General features: G+C 36.6%; 1 protein-coding gene across 3 annotated transcripts in view; it reads right to left on the bottom strand.

Moving 5' to 3' along the window:
• grid1a (glutamate receptor, ionotropic, delta 1a) overlaps positions 1 to 20,560 on the bottom strand; it is a 266,174-nt gene that overhangs the window by 5,353 nt on the left and 240,261 nt on the right. For all 3 annotated transcript variants that reach the window (XM_058749872.1, XM_058749871.1, XM_058749873.1), the window contains 6 exons: positions 20,342 to 20,443; positions 18,217 to 18,414; positions 17,666 to 17,996; positions 15,481 to 15,619; positions 8,703 to 8,898; positions 1,040 to 1,206 (listed from right to left, as the gene is read on the bottom strand). In XM_058749872.1, the coding sequence (XP_058605855.1) occupies positions 1,040 to 1,206; positions 8,703 to 8,898; positions 15,481 to 15,619; positions 17,666 to 17,996; positions 18,217 to 18,414; positions 20,342 to 20,443 (1,133 nt within the window). The remainder of the gene's footprint in view (positions 1 to 1,039; positions 1,207 to 8,702; positions 8,899 to 15,480; positions 15,620 to 17,665; positions 17,997 to 18,216; positions 18,415 to 20,341; positions 20,444 to 20,560) is intronic.

The following is a 20,560-nucleotide window of genomic DNA, read 5'->3' as shown; positions in this document are numbered from 1 at the left end:
AGGGATGCTGGCTTATGTGGTCTTCAAGGTGAATATTGATGTTTTCTGTCACTTTGCTGCAATAGTCCTGTGTTTTGTTTGGACACAATTTGTCCAACCCCTGTATTACATTCATTGTCAATGGAACATGACCAAGAAACAAACGATGGAAAAATAATACTTCTGGTTTTCAAATGTAAAAAGTGAGGCAATTATCTCCTCAATTGAAAGACAGAGATAAAAGGTCCTTAAATAGTGTTGACAAACCTTGTAAAGCATTGAAATAAAATCACTTCAGCAATGGCAATGAACATTTGGGTCTTCTATAGAGTCCTAATAATTTTATTCATTGACAGGTTTTCTTAGTTATACATTTCAATGCAGCAGACGTTCAGAAAGTGGAGACATTTGTAAAGAATCCAGAGGAAAAGGTCAATAACTAATGATAGAAACTAAATGTCAAAGGTTGAAAAATAAAGTCTGTTCAACTGCAATCGTCCTGGGTATTAATTTAAAACATGTTTGATTCTAATTCCCCATAACAGACTGAAAGGCGATTGTAGAGGATCCTTCATGAAAATGCATTTCGAGGCCCCGATGTTCCTGATATGTGAATTATTAATTGCCGGCGAGCTTACCTCCCTAAAGCTAATTAGTATGTGAGCAGAGCGTCAGTACGAGCTGAAAATACGAATGCAAATTATAGTCAAACAAATGAAGGGCTGCAGGGTGAGGTGCTTTAAAGCCAGTGGAGAGAAGAAAGGATGGGTGGGAATGAAGATAAATGCACAGAGAAGCAGACACTGGTGATTCAACACGATTCATGGGTTCTCCGGCAAGACTGCGTCTGCCAAGGAAATAAATGTAATGTAAATGAGAGAAAGGACAGATGATGAAAGAAAAAGGGAAACAATCCATCACAGTCATGCAGTGTGATGTTTGCGAAGCTTTGGAGCTTGATATTGACTTGAAATGATTGAAACGATGGTGTCTATCCTTCAGCTAGTTTAACGACTTGTATCGTTCTTTCTGATCATATTGCACATATACATTCGCTCACTTCTGCGAGAAGAGATCTCTGTAGGGGCTGCCGTGCTGCAGAGCCAGGCCGTATCCTTTGCTGCTCATGCTGTTTCCTGTGACCACCAGCGTACAATCATCATCTGTCAGAGCGGCATACTCTAACACTGCCATGTCCCACAGGAAGGCGTACGGATCCCGCTTCACCTGAGAGAAACCACACACACACGGTTCAGTGTTTAATTTGCCCATGCATGGCTGAACATCATGGCAGTGTTTTGTGTTTTTGATAACAGTAACGTAAACGAATCCGGAGGTTATCTTGAGATGGAGAGCTTCTCCTTTCAGTCAGTCTGTTCTTGTCAGACAGGTCACAGACATCATTCAAAATGAAAGATGTTTATATTTCACTGAAAGTCATGAGATGGCTTTGAACTTGTTTCTTCTCTGGAAACTAGCCTCCCCCACTTTCTTTTTCAAGAGATTTTGCTCTCTCTCCTGGGAAAATGGCTTCCCCCTCCCCCACCACACTAAATAAAGCAGCACAAGCGTCCGCTCTCCTTTCTGTTTCTTTTAAACTCAGGCTCTATCGCAGCCACACAGTTGTGACAAACTTTCATATGACAAGTACAAAGGAAAAAAAGAATGTCAAAGAAGCTACCGTCGCCTGGCTCTTCTATATAAACATGAAATTTTCCCCATCTCTTTGTAAAGTACTACAAATATCCATCACTGCCTGAGATGATATTTACCGTTTGTCTTTCAAGTGTACATCCATTAGTAGGATTTGGATACTCTCAACCTATTAAAGCATTGATATCAGATCTATCAAAGGTATACGAGTGGAATAATATATTTAAAAAATATAATTTATTTCTGCGATGACAAAACTGAATTTTCGGTAGCCATTACTCCAGTCTTCAGTGTCACATGATCCTTCAGAAATCATTCTAATATGCTGAGTTGGTGCTCTGTTATCATTGGGGCTTAATTATTAATAATGGTTCTTATTATTATCATCAATGATGAAAAGTTTTTGCTGCTTAATATTTTTGTGGAAACTATGATCATTTTTGGGGAGATTCTTTGATGAATATAAATTTCAAAGGAACAGTGTATATTTCAAATAAAAATCTCTTGTAACATAAATGTACTTTCAATTTTGATCAATTCAATGCATCTTTCCTACATAAAGGTGTTAATGTTAATTTTTCTTACTTTTTTCTTTTCACAAACGTTTGAATTGTAGTGCATCATGGTCAGGGCCGCTGCTGGCCAAATGGGTGCCCTAAGCAGAATAGTATTGTTGTGCCCCCTCAAAAAAAACAAAAACAAACAAAAAAAACACCTACTATAAGGGGTCAAAATAGAACTTTAATAAAATATAAAAGTAAATAAATAAATTGTAATTAAATTGTATTTATAAATTACAATTGTAGCTCTAGACAGTTAACTATGGCTATGATTTTATTAATACACTTGTCTGATTAATTTTATGGTCTCAAGCATTAACAAATCAAATAAAATTAAGCAGTTTTACTACGATAACCATGGTTAATTTTGGTAAGGGTTGTGATGATGTCCACATGTTTTTCTTGAAGAAATTAAAGAGGCTTTAGCATTTCTATCGCAAAAAGGTGGCCAAAAATTTTAATTAAGTGGCTATTTGAATTAAATGTTTTGTCAATGTTTGGTGCCCTTTGCAGGCATTTGTAATAATGTAAATATTTTGCATTAGGCTACATTATGTATTTTAACAGTGTTATTCAATGGAACTGTCAATGTGCAACTTGTATAGCAGTACAGATTTACTGCCCTCTGAAAATAACTCAACATACAGCCATTATTGTCAAAAAAGCTGGCAACAAATGTGAATACACACTACGTGAAAACAGCTATATGTCGTTTATACCAATTTGTGTATCTTGTTTTAGAGCAGTTAAAATGTGGTGCTTTGAGTAAATTCTCTCATACTGACAACTGGATGTTCAACATGGCACCTCATGGCAAAGAACTCTCTGAGGATTTGAGAATTAGAATTGTTGCTCTCCACAAAGATGGCCGAGGCTATAAGAAGTTCGGTAACACCCTGAAACTGAGTTACAGTACAGTGGCCAGTGGCATACAGAGGTTTTCCAAGACGGGTTTCACTTGGAACAGGCCTCGCAAGGGTCGATCAAAGAAGTTAGGTCCTAATGCTGTGCGTCAGGTGCAGAAGCTGGCTTCAAAACACAGACACATGAGTGCTGCCAGCATTGCTTTAGAGGTTGCAGAAGTGGAAGGTCAGCTTGTCAGTGCTCAGACCGTACGCCGCACACTGCAACAAGGCCGTTGTCCCAGAAGGAAGCCTCTTCTGAAGTTGGCTCACAAGAAAGCCCGCAAACAATTTGCTGAAGACAAACTGGCCAAGAGCATGAATTACTGGAACCATGTCCTGTGGTCTGATGAGTCTAAGCGATGCCCTGGTGAGGAGCATCAAGAAAATTGTATCTCGCCTACAGTTAAGCATGGTGGTGGTAGCATAATTGTCTGGGGCTGCATGAGTGCTGCTGGTACTGGGGAGCTGAGGTTCATTGAGGGAAACATGGATTCCAACATGTACTGTGACATTCTGAAGCAGAAGATGATGCCTTCCCTTCAGAAACTGGGCCGAATGACAGTTTTCCAACATAATAACGACTCCAAACACACCGCCAACTGCCTTGCTGATGAAGCTGAAGGTGATGGAGTGGCCAAGTATGTCTCCAGACCTGAACCCTATTGAACACCTGTGGGGCATCCTCAAGTGGAAGGTGGAGAAGCACCATGTGTCTAACATCCAGCAGCTCCGGGATGTCATTATGGAGGAGTGGAAGAGGATCCCAGCAACAACCTGCACAGCTCTGGTGAATTTCAAGCCCAGAAGGATTAAGGCAGTGCTAGATAACAATGGTGCCCCTACAAAACATTGACACTTTGGACAGTTTTGACATGTTCACTTAGGGTGTACTCATTTTTGTTGCAGTTATTTGGACAATAATGGCTATATGCTGAGTTATATTTAGAGTACAGTAAATTTGTACTTTATACAAGCTGCACATTGACTACTCTAAAATATATCCAAGTTTCATTTGTGTAGTATTGTCCCTTGAGAAGATATACTAAACTTTTTGCTGAAATGTGAGGGGTGTACTCACTTTTGTGAGATACTGTGTATATATACATACACACACACACACACACACACACACACACATATATATATATATATATATATATATATATGTGTTCATGTTCAGATTTTTATTTATGTATATGTTAATATAGAAAAAATGTAATTTTTTTTTTTTTGAGCAACTGGGATGGTGCCCCCCTGGGACTTGGTGCCCTACGTAGATTGCGTACTCTGCGTATGGGGAGCGGCGGTACTGATCATGGTTTCTACAAGATATTAAACAGCAAAAACAGCAATGGTTTCATCAATTAAAATAATACGGAATATTTCTTGAGCACCAAATCGGCATATAAGAACGATTTCTGAAAGTTCATTTGAAGCTGAAGACTGGAGTAATGGCTGCTGATATTTCAGCTTTGCTATCACTGGAATAAATGAAATTTTTAAAGTATATTTAAACATAAAAGAGTTTCTTTAAATTGTAATATTATTTCACAAAATTACTGTTTTTACTGTATTTTTGATCAAATAAATGCAGCCTTGGTGAGCATAAGAGACTTTTTTCCTTTTAAATATAATATATATTTTTATTTTTACACTTTTCTGGTCTGTTGTGCACACAGTAATTTAGACTTTTGCAAATATGTATCATGCAAAATTATATAGATATATATATATATATATATATATACACACACTGAATATATACTGTATATACACACACACACACACACACATACATATATATATATATATATATATGATGGTCATAACCAATGGACAGTTTACCATCATATATATATATATATATGATGGTAAACTGTCCATTGGTTATGACCCCATTCCTACCACATAAAATTTTTGTTACTTTTATGGTAAAAAAAAAAAAAAAAAAAAGGCAAAAAAAAAGACTATTCTCCAGTGATAAATGTCCATACACTACTGGACATTAAACTAGCAAACACATTAAACTAGTGAGGGTGTGAAATGTTTGCTGTAAGAGAATTTATTTTCTAGTCCACTGGAACAAAAGTGGCCACAGTTGAAAAAACACTCGTATATATGTGAATCTGTTGGGCAATTACTGGCAGTTAAACACTTCGGCATGGATGACCTGACAATAGCATTATTCAACACCATCCAAAGTGCGGGGGTGCAGCCGTACAGGCCTCAATTTCTCTGTGTTTTATCTCTTTTCATTCTGCTTAAGAAATCAATTCTGAGCCTGCTGAATTGTTAGCTTAATAGCCAGTTATGTAACTGGGCTGAAAAACTCTCATGAAGAGATTCATGGTTTGGTGATGTCTCCTGCAAGAAGCATGTCAGTGGATATGTGACAATAAAATGAGCTGTGAAACTCAATAGCTGCAATTTTTGAAGTTTTATCAAAGAGTTTGATGTGGATATCAAGTGTCTTAAATATTGTCTTGGCATCAGCAACAGTTTGTATACAAAGTGACTTTGAAAGTTTTTCCAAACAAGCATAAATACATGAATGCATTCAGCAGCATAGGAATAATTTTTATGACTCACACAATATGGATGGATATTACATTGTCTGAGCCATGAATATTTATCTTGATAGTCTAAAGCAGTTTTCTCATGTTTTCTGTCAGACTTGCATGCTACATTTCCTTTTCTCTCTTTAATGATGCAAGATGCCAGAATTGTCCTATTTCAAACCTAAACAGATTGCAATTTGCTGATGGGCTCTTTTTGTGTTTTGTGAGACATGCTGTGGATTACAAAGAGCCACCAATAGCCAGCCAGCATCATGCACATGGTAGTGCACAGAAAAGCTCTTACCAGTACCACGGACAGCTCTTACGAATTATTATAGCAGAAATTCAGAACCACGGACAGCTCTCCACTCTGATTAACACTGCTCGTGCTGATTAGGTTTGAGCTTTTCAGTGTAATAACAGCTTCTTTTATCCTCATCATTCATTCATTCATTCCTGTGCTGTGTGTGTGTATATATATATATATATATATATATATGTATGTATGTATATGTATACAGTATGTGTTTAAATGAAAAAATAAAATTAATAATAATAATTATATATATATATATATATATATTAGTGCTGTCAAACAATTACTCGCATACAAAATAAGTTTTTGTTTGCATAATAAATGTGTGTGTTTTGTGTATATTTATTATGTATATATAAATACACACACGTACAGTATATGTTTTGAAAATATTTCCATGTATTTCCATGTCTATATTTATATTCATATAATTTATATTACAAATACATGTTTAATATATAAGCATAATATATTTTTCTGGAATATATACATGCTTGTGTGTGTATTTATATATACATAATAAATACACGGTGAACGTGGTTTCACAAAGTACAACATGTTCCTGGATCAACATCATCAACAAACCATGTTGATCCAGGAACATGTCTTACTTGGCAAAATCACGGCGACCTAAATATAGCCAGTACACATACAGATATTATGTAAACAAAAACTTTTATTTTATATATACAGGTGCTGGTCATATAATTAGAATATCATCAAAAAGTTGATTTATTTCACTAATTCCATTCAAAAAGTGAAACTTGTAAATTATATTCATTCATTACACACAGACTGATATATTTCAAATGTTTATTTCTTTTAATTTTGATGATTAGAGCTTACAGCTCATGAAAGTCAAAAATCAGTATCTCAAAATATTAGAATATTTACATTTGAGTTTGAATAAATGACCATCCCTACAGTATAAATTCTGGGTATCTCTTGTTCTTTGAAACCACAATAATGGGGAAGACTGCTGACTTGGCAATGATCCAGAAGACGAACATTGACACCCTCCACAAAGAGGGTAAGTCACAGAAGGTCATTACTGAAAGGTGTGGCTGTTTACAGAGTGCTGTATCAAAGCATATTAAATGCAAAGTTGACTGGAAGGAAGAATTTGGGTAGGAAAAGGTGCACAAGCAACAGGGATGACCGCAAGCTTGAGAATACAGTCAAGCAAAGCCGATTCAAACACATGGGAGAGCTTCACAAGGAGAGAACTGAAGCTGGAGTCAGTGCATCAAGAGTCACCACGCTCAGACGTCTTCAGGAAAAGGGCTACCAAGCCACTTCTGAACCAGAGACAACGTCAGAAGCATCTTATCTGCGCTGTGGAGAAAAAGAACTGGACTTTTGCTCAGTGGTCCAAAGTCCTCTTTTCAGATGAAAGTAAATTTTACATTTAATTTGGAAATCAAGGTCCCAGAGTCTGAAGGAAGAGTGGAGAGGCACAGAATCCATGTTGCTTGAAGTCCAGTGTGAAGTTTCCACAGTCAGTGATGATTTGGACTGCCATGTCATCTGCTGGTGTTGGTCCACTGTGTTTTCTGATGTCCACAGTCAACGCAGCCATCTACCAGGAAATTTTAGTGCACTTCATGCTTCCTTCTGTTGACAAGCTTTATGGAGATGCTGATTTCATTTTCCAACAGGACTTGGCACCTGCCCACACTGCCAAAGGTACCAAAAGCTGGTTCAATGACCATAGTGTTACTGTGCTTGATTGGCCAGCAAACTCGCCTGACCTGAACCCCATAGAGAATCTATGGGGTATTGTCAAGAGGAAGATGAGAGACACCAGACCCAACAATGCAGATGAGCTGAAGGCCACTATCAGAGCAACCTGGGCTTTCATAACACCTGAGCAGTGCCACATACTGATCGACTCCATGCCACGCCGCATTGCTGCAGTAATTCAGACAAAAGGAGCCCCAACTAAGTATTGAATGCTGTACATGCTCATACTTTTCATTTTCATACTTTTCAGTTGGCCAAGATTTCTAAAAATCCTTTCTTTGTATTGGTCTTAAGTAATATTCTAATATTTTGAGATACTGATTTTTGACTTTCATGAGCTGTAAGCTCTAATCATCAAAATTAAAAGAAATAAACATTTGAAATATATCAGTCTGTGTGCAATGAATGAATATAATATACAAGTTTCACTTTTTGAATGGAATTAGTGAAATAAATCAACTTTTTGATGATATTATAATTATATGACCAGCACCTGTATATATGAGTAGGAAATCCAAATTTGCATGTAAATGTTTTATTTTTATATTATGATTTTGAAACCACATGCTTTTTTTTCACAAACAATATAGATAGCAGTTCAATATAGCAGTTCTGGGATAGGTAAGATTTTTAAAATGTTTTTGAAAGTCTCTTATGCTCACCAAGGCTGCATTTGATGAGAATATGATGATTTATTTATTTATTACTTCTTTCTGATTTTGGAAATTTTCATTCATTATAAATGTTGAAATGTTGTGGAAACTGTTACATTTTTTCAGAGTTCTTTGATAAACAGAAAGTTCAAAAGAACAATGCATCTGAAATATATATTTTTTGTAACATTATAAATGTAATAAACAGAGGCCTTGATATTTAGGGGTCCTTGGCATCATAAAGTTTGAAAACCCTAGGATTAGGCTACATTATGTGGACTCTTGATCCCCCCTCCCCACCTCATCTGTGAGTAACAGGATTCTGTGTCTGATACCTTGCGGATGCCTTCAGCAGGAGAGGTCACAGAGTTGTCCTGTCCCTGATTTTTATTGATAGTTCTCCACAGCTCGGCGAAAGTGCTGTCTTGCTCCAAGGGGTTCGTGCCCTTCACCCTGAAATACTCGAACACAGCAGAGTCTCTCACCGTTCCGTAGCTCATCTCTGTCTGCTTGGAAAGGTCTTGAAATGTTCTGGATTGAGAAGAAAAGTAATAAAAGATATACAAGGCATATTAATTCAAGTGCACATTATACTACACAGACATGACAACAGAGTGTGGAAGAATGCAAATTTAGCTAATTAACATACTGTATGCTAAGAATTATTGATGCCTGATGTTCAGAATGTGTTTGCTAAATTGCCACTGTGTTCATTGTCATGTGCTGGATAATTTGATTTATTATTTTAGTTTTTAAACAATCTGGAGGTATAGACATGCCTCAAAAAACAGCAACAACAAAAAAGCTGTGAATGGCACATTTCACAACCTGCCTAAACGGTGTGAAAGAAGCATCAAACAATTAAAATCATACTCTCGCTGGAACCAACCATTTAGGCATATCATATGGTGCTTTTCAGCCAATTGAATAACATGTAACAGTGTACACACACAGATACTATTATTTCACGTTATTTTTTTAATTGCTCTCTTAGAATTAGAGCGATTTATTTAGCAAAACTGTAAAGATTTAAAGAACAGAACATTCATACCTCATACAAATGAGGCGAAATAAATCACAGTTAACGGAGTGAAATATTTGTAGAAAATGGATATAGTGAAAAAGACTGGATTCAAATATATACAAATAGCAAATGGCCATGTTTAGCACTGGTGTTGGCATTATGCACATATCCTCAGGCTATAGAATACCATTATATGCTAAGGAGACAGTTCATTTTAAAATATTTTTATTTCGTCAGTTTTAGGAAGTTTAGAATCTGAAATAAATTCAAAATATGCTCTCTCTTCTCTGAAATAAAATAAAAACATTTAATTAAATAGATTATAACCCAGGAGATATGTCCTTCACCTCTTGATGACACTATTTCTCTCAAATGTGCTCATGAATCACAGAGTTGTGAGGCTGAGCTACTGATACGCTGCATTTCGATATGGTAATATGGGGGCTAATGAAAGTCCCTTATCTAACACTACCATTACTGCTTGACCTGGCTCTGCAAGTACCAATCTAACAGCATGAAAATATTTGCCTGGTTCGCATCTGCTCATCTACTTGTGTATGCATGTAGTATGTATGCATTTGTTTCTATTAAAGTGATTAAAAATGTGTGGGCTGGAAGGCTGCTTTGCTATTTAAAAATTGTGAAAAGCTTTAATAAATTTAAACTGTAGCAAAAATTGCAATTGGTGGGGTGGAAATGGTTCTGAAATGTGTTTTCAGTTCAGACGGCTGTGGCCAGATTATAACAATCACAGAAATTGTCGTCACACTGAATATAGACTTATTAAAATAAATAAAATAAATATTCATTTGTTTTTCTTTTGCATAGTGAAAAAAGTACAGGTGAGTTAGAAGCCAGACCAACAGGCGCAACAATACTCTCTTCTCCACATTATAACAATGAAATAACTCATGCAACAATCAATCCCTAATGAAAAGGCAGACTAGACACAACAACACTAAAACTGTCACAAATAATGAATGAATGCATAAACATGATGTATTTATTAATTATTTGAATTATTGGGGGAAATTAATACCCCTTGACAAAATACAGTTCTAAATGATTTTGCAGCTCACAGCTGCTGCCTTCCATCTGCAACTTCCGATGTCATGCCGTCCATGTGTGATGTTTTTAGGGCAGCCGGCTGCTCTTCCCTCTTGCGTAATGACACTGTATTGCTTCTCCTTGTGGTTTTAGTGGGGAGTGATTTCACGTTGAGATAAGCATCTTCCATCACTCTTGACTAAGGCTATTTAACAGGACCGCACAATTATTTGCAGATTCAATGAGTCAGATTGTTAATCTTGAGAAGATAAAATCAGAACAATTAATCAGTTTAATCATAGTGATACTGCCACAGCTGGAGGAAAAAAAACAAAAAAACAAAAACAAAAAAAAAACTATGGAAATATGTTACGCATGGTGTCATCTCATTATATTTATGATATAGTAATTTATACTCCATACCCTGCTGAGCAGCTTTTGTAGAGTTTTAACTTTCCTGAAAAATGTTGCTGTTCTGAAACTGAAAATTTCTTTTGAAAGCTGTGGCAAAGCAGTCTATTGTTTATTTAACATTCAACATTTCAAAAACATAAAAAAAAAGATTTTATATAATGTTACAAAAATGCTATTTTTATTCTATTCAAATAGTAAGTAAGTAAGTAAAATTTATTTATATAGCACCTTTCACAGACAGAGAGTCACAAAGTGCTTTACAATAAAAATTTAAATCAAAAAGTTAAAATACCAGCTATACAAATACCACCAAATATCACAAAAATTTGCTTCCAGACCATATTGCTAATTAAAGGCTTGTCCAAAAAGATATGTCTTTAGGTGTCTTTTAAAAAATAGATGCCGTTTTTTTTTTTTTTTTACTTTCTATTTATCAAGAAATCTTTAAACATATATTAATTAATTAATAAAAGGCAAAGCAGCGCAATGTTTTCAACTTTAATAATAATAAAACTGTATCTTGTGTACCAAATCAGTGTATTAGAATGATTTTTAAAGGATCTTGATGTGACACTGAAGACTGAAGTAATGACTGCTGACAATTCAGCTTTTCTATCGCAGGAATGAATTACATTTTGAAATATAATCAAATAAAAATATTTGTAAAATATATTTCACAATATTAATATTTCATTGCTTTTTTTTGATCAGCCTTGGTAAGCATTAGAAACGTCTTTCAAAAATGTTTAAAATGAACTGCAGTGTACATCAGTGTCATTATCAATTCTAGTTTGTTTTTTTAACGTTTCAACATGTTTAAAAAAAGAAAAATGTGCAAATGCGTCATTCCAGCTATTGAGCCTAATTTGGTCTCTAATTTGACCCATGTGGACAGATGCACCATCATTATACTGAGATGAGATAAATTATTAATATACACTTTGGGGTTCAGTTGACAAAACATGGATTGAGCAACACTATTTCTAAGTTCCTGTTTTCCATTGGTTCTTGTGCAAACAGAATGAAGTTTGTAGTCTGCCCACAGTGAAAATTATAGAGATGGCATATATGAGGTCACCGTCTTCATTGTGCTGCTTGTGGCTGGTAAAAAAAGTCACTTATAAAGGTCCAGTTAATGACCATAAAACAACTTGAATTCTTATGGAGTGAGACTTATAATTATTTCTAAAAAAAATTATGTGCTGTAAACCCATAGATTTAATTATCATCTGTGATCCATGTGCTACTATAGACAACACACTTCTCATAACCACACTTATTGAGAGCAGGCAGCAAAGAATGAGTAATGAGCTGTTAACACAGGATGTGTTCTTGCATTCAAAAACAACTAGACAGTGTGCAACTGAATGGAACAGAATGAGCGCAGGGGTCTTGAGATGTGTTTTTAATCATTGTGTTTTTAACTTGACACACTGAAGTAAAAATGTGCTCACCGTGTGAGATGCTGAGAAAACTTGGAAAAACAACAGAATTTCCAAAGATGTCCACTTGACGCATTTGCATCAACCAACAATGGAAAACAAACAAAGATTGAATCCATCAATAGATTTTTTTTTTAATCATTGATCAACTGAATATACTTATATCGCCTGCTTGAGGGAAATTTGTTAGAACTGCACATATATAATATAACTGCAATATAAAATAAATCAGATAAAAAAAAATCTATATATCACTAAATGTAAAAATAAGTCTCAAATATGTGTTTAAATAATCTTAATTAGATGTTTTATATGCAGATATTGATATGTGTGCTTCAATTTGCAATCAATTTGATCAATTAGTCAGCACATTATGCAAAATGTTTAATCGACTGACAGTTCTAAACATGTAATGCAATTTCCCAGGATACCTAGCAGATAAGTACGGTACAAACTCCATGCCTCTGAGATTCTCTCAGCCGGCCTCTGCAGGACAAATCAATAGAGGTGCTCCATAAAAGGTATTATTAGCCGTAATGGGAAAATGTGATCCATTATCTTGTTTTTGTTTTGTATGAGAATCTTCTAGATGCCCTACATCTAGCTAAGCATAGAAATATGGTGCTGTATTAAACCACACTCAACCTTAATTATGTGTTCTGAAGCCCAAAAAAAAGTAACCGCCTCATAAATCATGCAAATTAAAAGGGTCACTAAATGCTCACAAAATAGTTTACAAACAATTTACAAACACAACACAACATAGTAGACCTACATTTTATAAACAAAATTACACATCCAATGATTTTTATAGCATACAAATCCAACAGCACTTCCAAGTCAATCACAGCCCACTGGCAGAGTGAAGCCGAGCATTTGGGAACCTCAGGACTGAACACAATGTTTGTCAAGCATGAATCCCATTTTTTTATCTAAGGCTGGTGAGAGATATGAAATACTCCCAGTGGGCTCCCAGCGTGCTAACGATACCGTATCATGCACCAGCAGGGTTGCCTGATTTTAATAACAGTTACAAACAAGGTGATTAGCACAACCATAGCAGCTGTGGATGCTGCCACTTTGAGACGGAAGAAATAATCCCCCAGAGCCTCAACACACGCACACTCACTCCACTCTCACAAGAGCTGAATAAGAAATGTGACGGCACCAAACTCTCCATTAATGTTCTAAAGCTGAACCCTTGGGCAAATGATGTGAGGCATTTCACTGGTGAACTAACAGGTCCGCCAGGAGAATAAAGTCAGAATTCAGAGGGACAGAATGCTATACGCTTCTCCAGTTTTGGGTTTTAAGCTGAGCTGAGAGGGCCGAATTCAATGAGCAGGCAGATAACATTTACAGAGGCAGTAGGAAACTATTTGCACATCAGGTAGGGCATTACCATATAAAACAACTCTCATAGCCAAATAAGAGGCAGGTTTTAAAGCAGAAAGAGCATTTATTTCTGCTGTGACAACGCAATTATTCTTCTATAGTGAGGGAGAAAGAAAAGAATCACTCTAGCTCTTTTGTGGCGTGCTGTCTGACAGTTGTAAGCTAAGCAGTGTATATATAAATATAAAAAAAGACCTGTGTGTTTGTAACAAGTGTATGAGATTTCTCTGAAGTGGGAGTAGCCTGCATTGACAAAACACCTAGAACACATAAAAGGAGAAGAAAAGGTTCTGGCGTCTACACAAAGGAAAAAAAGAAAGGATTTTAATATGAGGCGACCTTTTGTGGAATTTATGGAGAATGTCAGGAACTGTGAGCTCCCTGCTGGGAAGTGAAGGACCAACGTGGTCTCTAAGAGACAGACTGCATGCTGTGATTTCAGATTTAATTTGAAAAAATATGAAGCATTTAGCTGACTCACAATGTTACTGCTTTCAATTTTAGACTTACTTTCTCTATGCCTTGAAAATTCAGAGTTGGATAGGGTTTGCACTGACTAGTTCTGTCACACTGGGTCAGTATCAAATATTCGTTTCCCCCTCAAATGACTAAATAGTTGATTTTATATAGTGACAACAGAACTGTTATTATGCAATGGTAAAAATACAATGAAACTAGAGCGCATTGTGGTCAAAAAGCACATTTTATGCAAAGCACAATGCTACTGTGGACACCAGAGGTGGTATAAATTCAAAAAGCATATTCACATACAAGCCAATATTCTCATGAATAACCACCCCAAAAGCTTGAACACTATATGACTTTTGCCCAGGTTTTGCCCTATGTTAGTTGCCTAAAGTCAGAGTCAGATTGCAGATTTTAACTGACATTTTACAGAAAATAGTGCAGTGTATGATGGGCACAGACTTTGATTTTTTTTTAGCTTCTGACTCTGAATCCATCCAGTCGGGTGATATCAAATGTACTTGATATTTTAAGCAAATTATAGAAAACATTTTGTTTTCATTTGTCATTTGTCTCTTAGCAATAAGATGTGTTTCTGCATGAGTTTGTTTGAAACGACTTGAAAGTCTGCTAGTGTGATCCTTGTTTAGTGTGTGTTTTATCTCTGCAAATGAAAGTTGTATAGTGTATTCAAACTTTCAGTCAGAATATGTGACTTTGAATGGCTGTTCATGGAAAAACACGCTTTTCGGTACAGCATTTGGCTAAATGCCTCATGCTAACCAGCTAAACCTTGACTCCTTATCTATATCACTGAACTCCTCTGTGATTTTATCTCATTTTTTTCCTCCATTATGTTCCTTACTGCTGCTTGCTGGCAGTGACAAAGGACTGCAGCCATGTAATAATGAAGATACACACATTTTCATGTTCTCTATCCCACATCAACTAGCAGACACTTTATCACCCCGCGTACTCTGTTAACCCAGCGTTGAACTTTGCTGAAATGACATGGTGCATTGTGAGCCATTTACATAAGGTAAACACTGACCGACAGAATAATCGACTGCTTTTCTGAATGACTAGTCAACTAGTAAAAATGAGCAGTCGTGCATGCCCTAATCTGATGCTAATGAATGCGATCCAGTGACGTGATATCCTAACCTGGAGCTACGTTTAGAGATGTGACAGCCCTAATAAGGCTCTATGACACACCATGTGGTCAACAGCGTGATGAGTCAGGGTTTACAAGCCTGCATATGGACAAGCATCTGCAGATGCGTGGAGTTCTGGCACTGAGACACAGAGCTGGACTAGTTAGCTTACCGAACAGCGTTGTCCATGCGGGATACGGTGAGGTAGGCTGCCAGGTTGGCTGTGTAGGACGAGCAGACAATGAGGGTAAATAGCCACCAGCTTCCCATTGCAATCCTGAGAGCCATTGAACTCATGAAGGTTTCACCACCTGCAAACACAAGGAAGAAGAGAAAACATTCGACGGACTGCTTGTCATTGTTTACACCAATTCAAAGATACATTGATACACAAAAAACACAACGAATGGAGAAAATGCAGGGTTTTTAGACAGCAGGGTCTAACTGATTCATGCTAACCAGCTAAACCTTGACCCCTTGTCTATATCACTGAACCCATCTGTGATTTTATCTCATTTCAGCCTTCCATTATTTTTCTTCCTGCCGCTTTTTGGCAGTGACACAGCACTGCAGCCATGTAATAAGATTCATTCTCCCATCACCCGTTTTTCTCAGAAAAGCTCGACACCTTATAAGCCTGTGCTGAAATGTCAACACAATATTCCTCTCCAGCGCGCACAGCCTTGGAAATGTCATCACAGGCGGTAAGAATAAAATGGGAAGGGAAAAGATCTGCCCGCTATCATGCTCAATGGAGCTCGTTAGGGGCTATAAGTTTTCTTTTGGGACTCTGAGGCAAATTATCTGAGATCTGAAATGTCCCTTTAGGCCTGAAAGGATATCCACAGAGTCTGTAATTGGAAAGGTCAAAGGTTAAGTGGGCAACCATGCTCATTATAGGGTTGAGAGTGCACTAGTTTCAAATTGAACAATTTTATGCCCAGACATACAATTTGAATCTTTGAATAATTTTTGTTCTAAACATGCACCACACCAATGTGTAAGTTTAATAAGGGGATTTCACAATATATTTACAAATCTTTTCATTAATGATGATTAGTTGCATTTACAATTCTAGGGCAAAGTAAAATATGCCAAATTTTATATGACTGGAAATGAAATAGCTACTACCATCAAAACTTTGGGGTTGGACAGATTTTTTTTTAATGTTTTTGAAAGAAGTCTCTTATGTTCATCAAGGCAGACTTTGTTCAGGCATTTCAGAATGACCATAACAACATATAGATGCTGTGAACGTTGCTAGTCAAGTTATCTCGTCTCATAGCGCAAAGTCACATGACTTTTTCGATGCGCATGGAGGAATTTATTCGGTAAATGTCTTTCCATCGTAGTTTATGCGCATTTTTTCTTATTGAATAAAAAGTTTATTCTTTTTTTTATGTGCATTTTTAGAATTGAAAATCTTGGTGTTTCCATCCAGCGGGGGTTTTTTTTATGCGATATTCCAAAATGCACATAAAAATAGGTGGATGGAAACATCGATACTTTTGATTTATTGAATGCATCCTTTCTAAATAATATTTCACAGTAATTGCTCAGTACTATATCTCTAGTCACACTGGCCACTTGAGAGGACTGATGATGGACAACAAGCAAAATATTGCTTGATCATAAAGGGAAAGTTCATACAAAAAAAATAATTTTTTGGGTGAACTATCCCTTTAATTTTGAATGAACTATCCCTTTAAGGCTCCTAACAGTTTGTTATATAATATGGTTGTCCTTCGTAAATGACAAGCAAATGTTTATTTAAAAAGGTGACCCAAATGCAAAACCTATTTTCACAATTACTCATGGTGTGTTTCATTATCAATTTATGGGTCCAAGGCTTATAATTACAAATTGGCAAACAGCTGTAGAAAAAAAATGTGAATGTCATTCAGCAGCTGCTGTAAATTGCTTACATCTTGGTCTAACTTGCTACATCTGAAAGCGCACAGAGACACTTAGAGTCAGCCGGGTATTGACAAGATACCCAGAGTACGCAGAACGGAAAAGTGCAGTCATTTATCTAAAACTTCAACAAAACACACTCACTCTTCTCTTCATAGGCACCTTTAGACACATGCAGTTGTGAGTTACAGAATTCCTATGGAACAATACATTTCGTCAAACAGTCAAAATGTAGGACTCTAGGGACTGTCTCTAGTGCTGTAAAATATTTGAAGAATTATATATTCTGCTGAAAAGATATTTTCCTAAAATAAAAGTCTTAAAACTCTACATTAGCCGTGCTCCTGCAGACGAGAATGTCAGCAACTGATTGCACCATCCAAGTGAGGTGACTATTCAGCAATACCTCATCCCTCATGTTCATGTGACGTGACCCAGCTCACCTTGCTGTACAAAGGCTCCGTAGACGATCCAGATGGCACTTTGGAAGGACGTCGTGACAGAAGCAGGCTGGTGGGGCCCAGGAGGATTTTGGGAGCGGACAGACTGGACGCGTCGGAGCAGAAAGACCATGACACCCACCACAGGAATGGCAGCAGCAATGCAGGCCCACACTGCCAGGTCAAACGGTGCCAGCAAGGAGAAGATGTTGAGTCTCTCTTCTGTTTTAGTCATCAGGATTCCCACAGAATAATCCAGATAACGTTTACTGAAGTCCACCACATTCTCACGCTCAGGAGTGATGGTGATGGCTGAAATGGCCACATCTGCCCTCTAAATAGCAATAAGTCAACATGCAGTTTGAGATAACAATAACACAAAATAATAAGTGAAATCTGGCTGTATAAGTTATAAGAGAGTAAATCTGAATAAGTGCAATGCCTTCACAACCATATGTGCCTAAAGCAGATAACAATTAATTGACTAATATCAATATGCAGTTTGACATTAAAAAAACACTACATGGAATAGTCTTTATGAATGTGAATCTCACCTTCCCAATTAGTTCTCCAATCATTCCGTTCCAAGACCCATTGGCCTGAGGAGATCCATATTTCCCATCAGCCACTTGATACATTTCATATTTAAAGCCCAGAATTTTGGCCAGGGCATCTAGAACATCTATGGAAAATCCCTTATATCTTTTGGGCTGACCTAAAATGTTTTCTGCCACCATCACGAATGGCTCCTCCTGAAGACAACAGAATAATTTAGAGGTTCGTTTGATTATTTAATTATACTTTGTTAACCTGATTTGGAACTAAATTAAGCAGTGATGAATGGATGAATATGCTTGATCTGTCTACACAATAACTACCATTCAATAGTTTGGGATCATCAAGATTTTTAATCAAAGATACAGTTAATAATATATGTGTGTATTTGTATTATGTATATGTAAAGACACACACATACAGTATATATTTTGAAAATATTTAAATGTATATATTTATATTCACATAATTTATATTATATATAAATATATTTAATATATAAACAACATATTTTTCTTAAATATATACATGCATGTGTGTGTATTTATATATACATAATACATATTAACAGTACACACACATATATTATGTACACAAAAACTTTTATTTTGGATGCGATTAATCATTGCCCAGCACTAATAAAAATATTAATTTCTTTTTTAAAACATTAGTATTAACCCCAAACTTTTAGGATTCATTTGCAGATGTTTTCAATGATATTAGAATCTTAAATTCCCCACAATTCTCCCACAACATGCATCTCCCGCAGCATCTTGACAGTAACGGACAGGTTTAAAGCTGACATAGCTATTATTTACCGTTAGTGTCAGACAGATTTAGATTGAATTTTATCATTTACTCATTTGAAGGGGAAGCAAAGATGAAAGCAGAGCCTGACTAATAAGTTTGGACATATTTCGGCAAATAAAAGATTTAATATTGATTGCAAACCTTATTTCTGTGGTGAATCCACCTGTTCAGGTCGTGACTTGTGGTCAGATTGGTTTTCTGTCACATTCAAAGCACTGGCTGACGTGACACTTTTACCAGTGAAAGCTGGGACCCTTTGGTCTCGGGTTAATCTAAATGAAGTGTTTCAGCTGACCTGTTACACCATGGCCAGGGAAGCGTGCAATGCCTCATCAGACAGAAATTACCTTTTTAAATTCACCTGGGCAATTTGCACCAAGGCATAATGCCACCAAACAAGATTGACTGTTTGTGAAGCAGGCCCTGCGCACTTGAATACAGACAGATGAAATATCTGAGACTCAAGCTAGTGCTCTGTAATTGTATTTAGAGAGACCACAACAGAGATAGACTGAAGAATAAATAAAGATCAAAAAAGATCTCTGGCAAAAACCATCAAGATTCTGCATGACTAAAATACTTATGTCTGATGAGCAACAAGACAAAAACCACACAGTTCAACCACATGGAAACATATACTGTTTATGACAACTATAAACAATAAATGTCATATTGATCCATGATACTGTATATTGCAGCAGCAAGCTCTCAACTCGACTCATATATTACATATTTTCATATATTATTTGAATCATTCAAGATCAAGATCAGAAATAACTGGAAAATCAATACATGTCAGCATACAACAGCATACTAATTGTGGCTAGGGCCACAATTAGTATGCTTTTAGATGTACTGTAAGAACAGGTGACACTGCAATGTTTCTCTGCATTTCACATCATTTAAACAAGTAGGACAAGTTCCTGGAAAATTCTTTGTTATTTCTGGAATAAAATTCCTACCGCTCAGTCATTACTCACAGGAAAATTACTACAACCATCAGTATCTATACATCTTTGTTGGAATAGCATTCCTGGAATAAGTTTTCTATCTACCAGTCAGAATGGATATTAGTATTAAGGTCACAGTTAGGCTTAGGAATGGGGCTTAAACAACATTCTTTCATCAAGAATTAATTGTAGGGAAAAGAGAAATGATTGGTTGACAGGAACGTTATTCCACGAACATGCCCTACTTACTGTATGAAAATCATGTCATGCTTTTTATTCTACAGTGACTGTAAGAGTAACCTGACATCAGTAAGACACTGATTGTACCTAGAGGGTGCTGAATCAGATTTATTGAAATACTCACCAGTAAGGTCACCACTTTCAGAGTAATTCCTTGCATGCCATGCTCAGCCCGGTTCTCCCTCAGACTGCCATTCAGCCCACGATCAGAGTCCCACGTCGCCAGCTGGGAGACGGAGGAAGAGATTGTGATTGAGCTTTGATCAAAAATGATTGCAAAGAAAAGGGAGAGTGGGAAAAAAGATTCAGAAGGAGGAACAGGACAGTTGCTGAAAGCCAGGGA

Source organism: Onychostoma macrolepis, chromosome 17 (assembly GCF_012432095.1).
Source record: "Onychostoma macrolepis isolate SWU-2019 chromosome 17, ASM1243209v1, whole genome shotgun sequence".
Lineage (NCBI taxonomy): Eukaryota > Metazoa > Chordata > Actinopteri > Cypriniformes > Cyprinidae > Onychostoma > Onychostoma macrolepis.
This window is presented reverse-complemented; position numbering and strand designations above follow the sequence as displayed.